This window comes from Suncus etruscus, chromosome 6, assembly GCF_024139225.1.
Source record: "Suncus etruscus isolate mSunEtr1 chromosome 6, mSunEtr1.pri.cur, whole genome shotgun sequence".
NCBI classification, from domain to species: domain Eukaryota; kingdom Metazoa; phylum Chordata; class Mammalia; order Eulipotyphla; family Soricidae; genus Suncus; species Suncus etruscus.
The window spans coordinates 29092724-29105704 of NC_064853.1; the positions used below are offsets into that span (position 1 = coordinate 29092724).

General features: G+C 40.8%; 2 protein-coding genes across 3 annotated transcripts in view; both read left to right on the plus strand.

Annotated features, from left to right (window-relative positions):
• The window catches only part of BEND5 (BEN domain containing 5), a 50281-nt gene extending 43891 nt beyond the window's left edge, over positions 1–6390 (plus strand). For both annotated transcript variants that reach the window (XM_049774858.1, XM_049774859.1), the window contains one exon: positions 5879–6390. In XM_049774858.1, the coding sequence (XP_049630815.1) occupies positions 5879–6036 (158 nt within the window). In that variant the 3' untranslated portion in view covers positions 6037–6390. The remainder of the gene's footprint in view (positions 1–5878) is intronic.
• The window catches only part of AGBL4 (AGBL carboxypeptidase 4), a 1193307-nt gene that overhangs the window by 1008849 nt on the left and 171477 nt on the right, over positions 1–12981 (plus strand).

A 12981-nucleotide genomic window follows, 5' to 3' on the forward strand; every position in this document is an offset into this window, starting at 1 on the left:
GACTATGTGGGGTGCTGAGGTTTGAACTCACGTTGGCTGTACATGCAAAGCAACTGCTGTACTCATTATACTATTTCTCAGCCCTGTGTGTTCTTTCTCTTGGGAAGTGACACCACCAGCATGAACTCCTCCATATGCATCATTCTCCATCTGTTCTGAATCCAGTACAATTTTTTTGTTTTCCAAATACCTAAATGTTTGTTTTCCCAATAGCTAAATGTCCGCATCTCGCTATCTCTGTCATTTGCATAGTGTAGGTCTCAACTGCCAGTCCAGACCTGTGCCCCTCTGCAGATGAAAAGAGGTGAAAAATTTTGTTCTGGGCCACAATCCTTCAATCCTATATCACTTCAGAGGATCCCATACTCCTCTTTATCCACTGGGTAACTTAAGGATCTTTTGGAAATCAAATATGTTTACCCATTACCACTGCCCAGTCACAGCCAGGCCATAATGCCTTTTATTAAAAAGTAAGTTGCTTAATATGGTATAAAACACCACCTTTGTAATCTGGCTCCTGGCCCTAACTCCAGCTTTAATTTTCTGCAATATTCCCCATGAATTCTATGATTTTGCCATAATGAACTACTGTAGTCCCTGAACAAGCCTCATTTCCTTTCACAGCAGCCAGTGCCTGGAACATAAGAAACACAATCCACCCTCTACTCCAACCACCCTGGCTGGTGCTCACCATTGAACCTACTTCCTGGAAGCTTTCCCTATCAATGTTGGAGAAGTTTGTGTCTCCTGTCCATGTCCCAGAAGGCCGTGTGCCAAACTCTGTACTCTTCCTACTCACTCTGCCTCCTCCAGGTCTGGTCTAGCCACCATTACAGTGCCTGTCATATTATGTGCTGATCATGCAGCCAAGTAGGAAGGAACTTGACTTGCCCAAAGCTATACAGCTGGTGAGATCAGAGCACACAGCACAGCTGGGCTGGAAGACCTCTCTGGTCTCCAGAGATTGTGTGTCTTCCCGTAACAATGTTGATTTCTTTCTTTTTTTTCTTTTTCTTTTTTTTTTTTTTTTTTTACTGAAACCAGGTGGATTTGAGTCTTTCCCCAACTCAACCTACAGTTTTCATTCTGAAGCTAATTATTTGAACTCCCCTCTACTGGTTCCTTCCATGCCAGCCAGCTGGATTGAGATTATTGCTGTCTGCTTGGTGTGATATTGTCACATTCAGTTCCATTTGCTGTGTGAAAAAAAAAATGGCAAAAGCCTAGCAGCTCACAGAGTTGATGAGGATTTTTCTCTTCTCTTTGACTTGAACATTGTTCCTCACCAGATAATCAAGGAATGAGGTGAACATCCACACTACATTAGAAAAATAAAGACAGCCTCGGAGATGAGGGAGTCTCACTTTAAAGACCAGCTCCTGCATGACAGTTAAACCTTATTAAGGTCAAATGACCTTTCGCAGAGTGGCTGAGTTTTCTAAATGAGCTTCAGCATTGAGTTCTGGTTAATTTTTATACCTTTTTTTAATAGGACACATTAGTGCTGTTACAAACCTTGTTAATTAAGCAATAATCTCAACTGCTCTCTCGCACAGGGAGACATTCCCGACAACTGCAGGTGATTAATATCTGGAGTCTAAGGAAAGGCTTTTAATCAACCTGAGGGCCGTACGGTGCTCTTACCCCAGGAAATGAGCTGATTAGAAATCTGTGGGGGCTTCTCTGACAATCTGCCTCTGTCTGCCCACTTCTTTCTACCTCTTCTCCCTCCATGCTCATCACACTACTTTCCTTCTTTTTCATTTGCCTCCCCTTTAATACCTTTCAGATGATTATGCACTTTGAAGCAGAAAAATTTCCTTGAATTATCTACTTCTCATCCTATGTCCATAAATGGGGAAATTGAGACCCAGTATAGGGTAGTTAGCACATAGTGGCAGTGTGCAGGGCTGTTGGTCCTTCGGGATGTTAGGCTGTGAACAGTGCTTTGGTGGGGAAAAAGACCCAGGTGAATGTTGTAATATAGAGCTGGGAGGTAGAACAGCTCTCCTCACCCCAGTTCAAGAGGTTACTTTTTTTAATTACTTAATTTAAACACAATACACCTACCAACACCAATCCTACCACTAGTCTAAAATTCTCTCCACCATTGCCCTGGATTCCCTCTCTCCCTCAAGCCTGCCCCCTTAGCAGACATGAAATAATTTTGAAATATATTGCTTGTTTACAACTACGTAGTAATGAAATTATCAGAAATTACAGCAAAAGAGGGCTGGAGCAGTGGCGCAAGTGTTAGGGCGGTTGCCTTGCACATGCTAACCTGGGAGGGATTGCGGTTTGATCCCCCAGCATCCCATGTGGTCCCCCAAGCCAGTAGCAATTTCTGTGTGTATAGTCAGGAGTAATTCCTGAGCGTCAATTGTTCCTCCCCCCACCAAAAAAAAAAAAGAATAAACAAAAATGCAGCAAAAGAAAATTCGTAAAAATTATTATATCTCTAAATGGCACTATCTGAAGGTTGCTTAAGCTGTTTATTGCTAGTTGGTTATAGCTATAGGGTTGGTTTGTTATCCGTAGGTGTCTTCTATGCTACTTTTACATCTAATTTGGTGTGTTCTAAACTACTGGGTTTTCCATAATGAAAAACTTGGAGAGTTCATACATGGTCATGTGGTCCAGAAACACCATGTTCTGTGGCTGATATATATGGTGGCAGCTTTGAGGTTTGGTTACGGCTGCTAGGGCTTAAGGAAGTATGAAAAGGTATGGTGGGAGTTGCCTGCACTTACTCCAACAAAGTCCTAGAGATTTCACCCCAAATAGAAGAATACCCGGAGATTTGGTTGTCTAACAACCAAATGGCATTGAAGTTGGGCCATTGGTGTGATAGCAGTTGTGGCTTGTGGATACAACTGCCAAGACTTCGGCAGGGCAGGGACTTGACCCACCCTTTCTCCTTATGTGCCCCAGTTTTCAGCTGTGAGGTCAGTGTATTGATGATTTGTCATGGCTTGGTTTACATGTCTTGGAGGATAAAAATGAGTCTATGGATCTGACCAATGAGCGGACATCAACCAATTCAGTAGGTTCTAGGAAGGTAGAATAGGAGAATGAGGAGGATATTTGGGCAGTGAAGGATGGAAGTTCAGAACCACGAGGAGACACAAATACACTACTGCTGGGTTTTCCTGGAACAGGAAGAGTATTGAGGGGAGAATGGACAGAGGAGTTGGGGCAGACAGTATCCACCCCCAAACTTCTTTTCTCTCTGTTCAAATGGAAAGGCCACGATAAGAAGAAATGAATGTTAGTTGGGTATGGGAGTGATCAGGAAGGAAATAGAGGTCAGCTAGAAGTTTTTAAAGTTTTATCTATACAGAACTTTCTCAGTGGGGAGGAAGTGTGCCTGGAGACTAAGTGTTGTTGGCACAGACCCCTGCAGTATGGACAGCTGCCCAGGGGAGAGTTTTTCCTGTGGTGACAGTGGTGAATTCTGCCATATTTATCTTCTTTCAGTTCCTAGTAAAGGGGTTTACACTAGTCTTAATGTTGACATTATGTATTTCTAAGAGGATTGCATGCTGTAGGCAAGATTTTGTTGCTTTGTGTTTGTGTTTATATTATATGTATATGTGTTTATATATGTGTATTTATATATATTGGGGCAACACCCAGAGGTACCCATGGTATACCCCCAGTGAGATACTTGAATGAGAGGTGACTTCTTGGATTGAAACAGGTCTACCATGTGCAGAGCATGTGTGTTAGCCCTTTGAGCTATCTCCCTAACCACAAGATTTTTTTAATTCTTCATAGCAGTTTTTAAGATTGTGTTGTTATTTCTGCTTTACACAGAAGGAAAGAAATTACCATTCTTGCCTTTGATGCCATAAGCCAGTGATACTCACATAAACCATTCCTTTTCTTTTCTATTTTTTTTTTACATAAACCATTCCTTAACTACAACTTTCAGTCTTCTTATGTCCAGAATTGGGGTGAGAGTGCAGGGGACAGGAAGTAAGTAAGTAGTTTGGCCACACCTGACAGTGCTCAGTGAATTTTCCCAGCATAGCTTAGTGGTTGGTCTTGATGGTGCCCTGGGGACCATGCAGTGCTGGGGGTCAAACTCAGTCCTCCAGCATGCAAAGCATGTACTCTCTCCAGCCCATATGTCAATAGGTTTATGTCCCCTCAGGTGTCCCTATTCAAGCAGTCACTCACAGGTGCATCTTTATTTAGCATCTTTATTTGGTGTTGCCCTTTGCCAAGCACTGTGCTAGGCACTGGGAGTGAACAGGTGGAGCGTTAAATAATTATAACAACCTCTTACAGTTTAGTGAACATTTTCAAAATGTTAATGTCCCATGCCTCATAGCAGCCATAAAAATGATAACTCTGGGGTATGTTATTCTAATTTCTTAGGTGCAGAATCCCAGACAGTGATTTACACCAGGATACCATAGTGGTTTACACCAAGCTCCAGGCTGACCTTGTCTGTACCCACTTTGCTTCATCATAGCAAAACCCTTAGACAGAGTGACTACCTCTAGCCATGTTCATAATCAGCAGAAGTTCCATTACCCACCTTCCCATGTGTCATAACTTGCTAATCTTACAGTGCTGTGAAAATAAGAGGCCAACCACTGCCTCCCTACACTACGGTTAGGAGCCTGCTAGTGCAGCCACTTAAGGAACAGTTTTGCAGCATCAACTAGAAAGGTATATACACATACCCTGACCTCCCACAGTTACCTCTGTAGGTCATTGCTATAAGGTTTCTTGGGTGTGTACCCCAGGAGACAGGTGTCAAGATTGTTTCAAAACACAGGAAACCTTCATCTATATGAATATTATAGTTGATCAGCAGCCTGATCACCCCACCGAACATTTCTCAACATAGAAAATGATGTTACTTGCAACTGTAAAAGGCCACATTTTCTTTGAAAAAGTCTCAGAAAAAATTTGAGATAGAGGTACTATACTTGCCGCATACATAGCCAACCCCAGTTCAGTCCTTGGCACCTTATATGTTTCTCAAACACTGTCAAGAATAAGCCCTTAAACTAAAACAAAGAAATAGGCAAAGGTAAACTGTAGTATTTAAGGATGTGTGCATATATTAATAGGAGAAGAAAAGGAAAGCAGAAATTTAGGGGAGCACTTTGCTCTGATGAGGGTGAAAAGGGCTTGGGATTTAGAGAGGGGCACCCAGGGTTGCCCACACAAGGCCCTATACCTTGGGGGTAAAGCTGAAACAATAGCATAAAGGAGTTATATTGTTATTTTCAAAGTATAGTTTACAGTGTGTATTTGCTCTTTTCTAAATCTATGTTGGGTTGAAAATTAAAGACAGTAACTACATTAAATGTAGGAATTGGGACCGGAGAGATAGCATGAGGTAAGGCATTTGCCTTTCATCCAAAAGGTCATTGGTTCGAATCCCGGCATCCCATATGGTCCCCCGAGTCTGCCAGGAGCAATTCTGAGCATAGAGCCAGGAGTAACCCCTGAGCACTGCTGGGTGTGACCCAAAAACAAAAAAAAATGTAGGCATTGATATCAATACAGTATATCAGAGGCATGTTTTCCTTTTGTCCCTTTAAAGATTGTACTCAAAGGCCAAAGCTATAGCACAATGGTAGGGCATTTGCCTTGCATACAACTGATCCAAGACAGACCTAGGTTTGATCCCCAGCATCCCATATGGTCCCCCATGCCAGGGGCAATTTCTGAGCGCATAGCCAGGAGTAACCCCTGAGCGTCACCGGGTATGGCCCAAAAACCATAAAAGAGAGAGAGAGAGAGAGGGAGAGAGAGAGAGAAAGAGAGAGAGAGAGAGAGAAAGAGGAGAGAGAGAGAGATTGTACTCAAAGTTCACTATTAATCCTCGGCTTTCTTGTTTCTTTTCCCTGCCCAGAGTGTTTGTATGACAGAATAGCACAAGAAACTGTGGATGAAACTGAAATTGCACAGAGACTCTCCAAAGTCAACAAGTACATCTGTGAAAAAATCATGGATATCAATAAATCCTGTAAAAATGAAGAACGAAGGGAAGCAAAATATAATTTGCAATAAACTTTGGATTTTTCATAAGCCTTCTTGTTTTCCTTGCGTGGCGTGTGATTTGCGGCCTAGTGCCATCCAAATCAGTCTCCACCATGCATGGTGGTGTGTGGGCAGGGAGCCATTCGGGTTCTGGGGTCAGCAGCTTGTTCTGAACTTGGACTTCTCACTCCTAAGAAGGCAGCTGGACTTGTTGAAATTTGGAACACCACCTCCAGCTCGGGAACAGCGCTCTCTTCTGAAGGGCAGTGAGTGTCTTTGCGTTGCCTACCACATGAACCAGAATTTGAACTGACATTTTTACCATTCAAGAACTTCTTTCTCTGTTCCTCTATTTTGCTCTATAATAAAACTCCATTAATTCTTTGATGTTGACAATCATTATCCTCATTTATTTAAGGATATTCCGTGTGTACCATGCAAGTGAGTGGTGTCACTTGTTTGAGGGGTGACCATTTCAGGTTGAAGGAGAGAAACATTTGCTTTGGTTATAGTTTCTGTCAGTAGACCTGAAGGGCTGTCTCCCTTAACTTTCCCTTCTGTAAAGGTTGGGTTAAGACCAGTCACCTTACTTTGTATGATCTGCATATTATTTAAATCAGTCTTCATAAAGGGGTAAGAGGGCAGGAACTAGGCAACCTATAACCTGGCATCAGTTTGTTCATTCTCAGAGAATTTTTCTAGTTCTAAACTGTTCATCTCAGTGAGTTATTGTGCCTCTGAGATGCGGGTACAGAGTCTGAGACCTGCCTTCTATCTTCCTACTGATTTGCACTTTCATTTCTGTAATACCTGGGAAGTTTGTGTTTTCATAAAAAGATGGGGATTGGGGCCAGGTACCTGGTTCCTCTGCCTTGGATGTAACCTCTTGAGTGTCCATTTTCTATTTCATAAAAAAGAGATAATACCTACCTTGCATAAGGATTCATTCATAATATATAGAATGTGCTCAGTAAATGTTGGTGATGGTTGTTATCTTCATTTTTGCTTATTTTTAGAGAAACTGATATCTGGAGCATTCTAATGGTTTATCTTTTAGACCATTGACAGTATAAACCGATTCTCAGGGCCACTGGGTAGAGGAGATGACTGCCTTTTGACATGTATTTTGGTAAATAAAATTATCATTAGTAATGAGTTATATTATGTGCTCACTCCTAGGTTGTATAGCCATGAATTTTTCTTTTTATGGTATTTTTGTAGCTCCACAAACTAGCAGCTTGATCTTGGACCAATCACTCATCTCCATGGAGTATCAGCCCTTATAATAAGGAAATGATTTTTGTCTTTATGGGCAGTATGACTAATTGATAATAACAACACCAACAACAGATCTTATATGAGCTAGGGCTTCTCTAAAAGTGTTTGCTAGAGGTTGAGGAGGTTAATTCACTTTAAAAAATAAACAAGGTAAGGTTTGTGACATTTAGTATCAATATGTGTTTGTTCTCAGGATATGTTTGTTTGCTGTAATGACAACTGGCTACTCATACTAGTGTCATGTACATGTACATGTCATGTCATGTACATGGAGATGAAAAATTCTATTTGACACTCATTCATTCCCTCTTCTTCCCAAGGTTGGCAAAGATACAGCCCCTTCCCTCTCTTTCCCCCTCTGAAGCTTATGTGGTTTTTTTTTTTCAGATACACAATATGGTTGGTACCTTTGTGTATGTTTTTTGGTCTGTTGAGAAAACAACCATAAAAATGAGTTGCAAAAGTTCTGTGTAGGGGGCCAGAGTGATGGTGCAAGTGGTAGGGTGTTTGCCTTGCACGCGCTGACCTAGGTCGGACCCGGTTCGATCCCCCCAGCATCCCATATGGTCCCCTCAAGCCAGGAGCAATTTCTGAGTGCATAACCAGGAGTAACCCCTGAGTGTCCCCGGGTGTGGCCCAAAAACCAAAAAAAAAAAAAAAAAAAAAAAAGTTCTGTGATGTATGCAGAGGAAGTGCTTTGGGTCATGTCTAATGCATCCATTAGGACAAATCAGGGTTGTGAGATCATAGTTGACTCATATTCAGATGCTGACATTACTACTTCTGTGACCTCTCTGGGACTCATTTTTATTTCATTTTTTTATGATATTTTGGGGGTGTCAAGGGCCTTAGACCCGTGTAGTACACACACTTAAAATTAAGCTCAGTCCCCACCTTCATTTATTTTAATCTCAAATTTTGTATTGCTGTGGTGAGTTGTCTAGGTGCTGGGAAGCAATCTGTGGGTTCCAAGAACCACATACAAGACAATAAAATCCAAAGTGGATATGTCAGAAGGGATTAAGAACTGTTTCTAATAGGGACTTCAGTGGTCTTTCAGATTCATTAGACTGTTGCTTTTCAGCCTGTCCAATAGCTGGTGTCTTGGGTTTGCCATGTTATTCTCATCCTTCTACAGCTGAGATAGTTGGTTCAAAAAATTGGTTCAGACGTGTTTCTTGGCCATTGTCCCAGTGCTGTCAGAAATAAAGGTGAATCCAGATCCAGGTTTGTGCAAAATATACCCCTTTTAATTCTTTGTAAAAAAGATGAGTGAGATATTGCTAGTTGGGCTGAGAATGAGCCTCATTACTTCAGAGTTTGTTCAGGGTAATCAAGCCATGGAAACTGGTGTCATTAACTTAGGCCTTTTAAAGGGCTATAGTAGTATTTACAGGAGTCATATTTTTAGCATACTATTTTGCGGGATGTGGGGAGATGTGAGCCTTCTGTCTCAGTACTTGGGGACCCTGAAATGCTGGGGATAGAGTATGGCTCTCCAGTATGCAAAGCATGAATTTCAGTCCTTTGTGCTATCTTTCAGACCCTAGGAATCACTATTTGTTGTTCAAATACATAACATAGAAATTCACACTGGGCAATAGAAAGTTCTTGAATTTGCCCAAACTTAAGAATTTTATGGAGAGGTGCTTAAAATACAAAACTCCCGGGGACATGTGCTAGGGCAGGGATCATGCATTTTAACGCAATTGCTACTTTTGATTAATAGCTGCTTTGTAGAAAGCCCAACTTAAATGTCAGAGTACTAATGTTTTCTAAATAAAAAAAGACAAGGTACTTCTGAAGAATCAGAGGATATTTGGAATGGGAACTATATTTCCTCTTAAATAGCCAGGAATCTGCCCTAAAAAGAGTTCTTTTATCTCAAATAAAAGCTGTATATTTGGGTGCAATGCAGAAGGTGACTTTTAGTCCAGGTACTAATGAGTTTGCCCTCACTTTTGCGTTAGATTCTTTCTTTAGATTCTTGAGACAGGCCAGTGAGCTGTGTAGGACAGGCATTCAATAACTGAATCGGCAAAGCATAAAAGCATGGAGGTTTGGGCGCTGTTTCCAGACATTCTTTGTTGCAAGAAAGATGTAACAAAATTGAGGCTTGTTTTTGTTTCTTGATTGAGGGGATTGAATGCTCTGTACTCCTGGGGTTCTTGGATGTATTTTTAAATACACCTGTTTTGTAATAAAGGAATAAAAAGCACTTTAAAAATTTTTGAGAAATACGGGAATTGTTCCAAGTTGTGATTGCCTTACTGCAAACACTGTGAATATCTCTCCTAACCTTCCTTCACTTTCCCCTCATTTTCACTGTTGTTGTAATGACGTGTGTGTTGGGATGACCTACGGTGTTACTTGCACAATTTTTGGTGTTACTTGCACATTTGGCCAAGGTCCTCACTGAGACTTGCACTCCAAGAATTGTGGTGCTTGAATACATGCTTGTCTTTTAGCTGTGTTTAGGAGCCTTCTGGCTCTAAGGCTCACCAGAAGTCACTCCTGTGCCTACTCAAGAACTATTCAGGGAGTCTCTTCTAGGCTGCAGTGTCTAGGGAGTGGTCATGCCTCTTTAAATATAATGCTCATATATACCTGGCCCAATGTGGCCAGGCATTGCATGTGATGGCCAGGAATCACAGATAGCTGAGCTACCAGGATCATGTTTGGCTAAGGGCTTACCCAGGACTGCCAGTTCATAAAAAAACCACAACACCCGGGAAGAAGTAAAGCAGTAGTTTTGGAGAAAATGTACATGCATTTGAATTCTGTTCCCAACTCTAGCCCTTATTATCTCACTTGAAGTGAGTTACTTCAGATTTTTGAACACCAACTTCTTCTTCTGCAAATTGGAATTAGTAATGCCTAGTGACAGGATTGTTAGCAGCACTGAAAGATTAAAGTGGCCCAGTGAGAGTAGATAAGTGGGTGCCATTGTTAATGGTATTCTTTCTCTTTGGTCCCCATTCAAGTTTGCTCTTATCATTTCTCTAATCTTCTCTAACCTCTTATTTAAGTGACCTTGATTTCATACCTGCCTGGGACACCCAGATGCTGTTCATGTCCCAGTTTGCCTGACTCCTGCTTTTTAATTTCCTTCACCATTTTGGCACACAGCCTAAGAGCCCCAGCCAGTTCCTTTGCCCTTCCTTGTTTTTATTTTTAAAGATTATTTATGAGTAAGACTCAGAGAAATATTTTTGGGTGCCCAGTTATTTTTCCTTTATACTTGCTGTCATTATCTGAGAGTTGTTTCACCCGGGTCAAAGGAATTACTTTTTTTTTTCTATTCTAGATACATAAATGGATATGACCACATTGTAAATTATATTGCCAGTTCGATAAGAGAAATCTTGTTATGTTTTCTTTATTACCAAGACTCCATATCTCTTCAAAGTTTAGTTTTTCATTTTCAGGAGAATCTATTTCATCTTTTATGTTTAGTTTTCTCTCAACCAGTATGTTTACCCTGTTACAGAATTTCAGTCGGCAAATAGAATACCATCTTTCATCACTCGTTTTATAGGAATTATCAGTTTCTGTCAAGCAGCCTTATGAGAGACTCTTAGAGCATAAGGGTCAAAAGGGAACTTTGGAATCCTCCCCACACATCTCTCCACTGTAAGCCCAATGTTACAAACAAGTCTTGAATTCTTCCAGGAATGAGAAATGGGGAATTCGTCTTCCTCCACAAGTTCATCCAAACGACGGTCCTCACTAATATGTGCTGAGCTAATAATCTACTTTCCTGAGATATAAAGTCACTCAAATTCTTCCCCCTGATTTCACACAAAATGCAGCTTCATTGGGCTTTTGCAGATTGAGGGTGGAAATCATTTCTCTCTGCCTGTTTACAAATGGTTCATCCACCATACCCGCAGTGATGGAGATGATGTTGAAAGAGAAAGTTGGATTTAGACAGCCCAGACTCTGCCTCTCACTAGTATGTGGCCTTGAACACCTTCTAACCCTCTATTAATTTTCGTTTTTCCACTGCTAAAGTGGAAATGCAATATCGTAGTTCCCAAATTCTAAATTTGATCATCCTTTTAGAGCTGTGTCCCTAAAAAACAAGTTCAAAACTGGGCACTACTAGAGTACTAAGAAGGGTGTGACCAGTTCTAACTAAAGAAGTTTTCATTTTGTACACCATGTTTCTGTTATTAATGCAGCCTAAACTTGAATAAACAGCTTTATGGGATGTAGGTGGTAGGTACACTCAGTCGTGCCTTGGCTTAACTCTTGACTCTGTGCTCAAATGTCACTCCTAGATGTTCTTTGACAGCCATATACAGTGCCAGGGATAAAACCAAGACCTGCCATTTGCAAGGTAAGCACCTTAACTCTTGTACTATACAGCTTATAACTTAGCATTTTTAGTAATGAAACTGCCCTGTATTTGAACACTCTTTATTTTTGACTAACAAAATGTGTTCATTTAGTTTGCTGTATTGCAAGACAAAGAACATAGTTTTCAGAGCCAGAGAAATTTACGCACTTATCATATCCTAGCTCACTGTTCATTAGGTTAGAGGAAAAGGGGTAAGTTCCTAATGGATCCCAACCTTGCGTCACCTTGTCAATTTGGCAGTAGTTGTGAACATCATAATTGCCTGTAGCTGTCAGCCTGATCTCCAAGTTTCAACCTTCAATATATCTGGGTTCTTGGCATTCCTTTCTCTTTCCACTTTCACACTTTGTTTTAGTAGCTCTTTATCCTCTACCCCAATTATGTCTCAAATGAAACACAGGACTTTGCTTTCATCCCTGTTCCATTTCATCTTATTGGTTTTAGCCCAACATTCCAACTCGTTGAAGTCTTCTTTTCCATTTGCATTTTAAATACAAAACACAATCTGAAGAGAACCAAAGCCAAAAGAGAAAACTAGTCATAATCTGGAGAACCACCATCAAATTCCAGGAGGCCCTCCTGCCTTGTGCTTTTAACATCATTTGGAAAACTCTATCATTTCTGACTGATTTGCATAGCTTCCACATTCTTCTGTTGCCCCTTTTTTCACAATTGCTTTTTTAGTTCTTCACTGTATGTTTTGTGGTTTCAAGTTTCTTGATATTACAGATAAGGCTGACATAATCATTTATGGTTGGTTGTTGTTTGTTTCTTAAATTTCTAGGAGTGAGATTATTGGGTTATCATTTTTTCATGGGTGGCTCTGTTGCTTTTCTTTTCTTTCTTTTTTTTTTTTTGGTTTTTGGTTTTTGGGCCACACCCGTTTGATGCTCAGGGGTTATTCCTGGCTAAGTGCTCAGGAATTGCCCCTGGCTTGGGAGGACCATATGGGACGCCGGGGGATTGAACCACGGTCCTTCCTTGGCTAGCGCTTATAAGGCAGACATCTTATAAGGCACCACCTCGCCGGCCCCTGTTGCTTTTCAAAAGGTTGAATTGCATCTCTAGATTATTTCTCCACAGCTTCACTTGTATTAGGGAATTTTGGAATTTATGGAAAATAATTTTTGCATATATATGTATGTTTTCAGAGTCCTAAATGAATTCTCTACACAAACATTTGGGTATGTTTGATTAATTCAATGACAGTCTTCCTCTCCATTTTATAATGCAAAGATATGTTCTTTGGTATCTTTATCATTATTACCAATAATTTTACTGTAGTAGAAGGGAAGAACCATGTTTTCTTCCTACTCTCTCACTCATTAATCAGT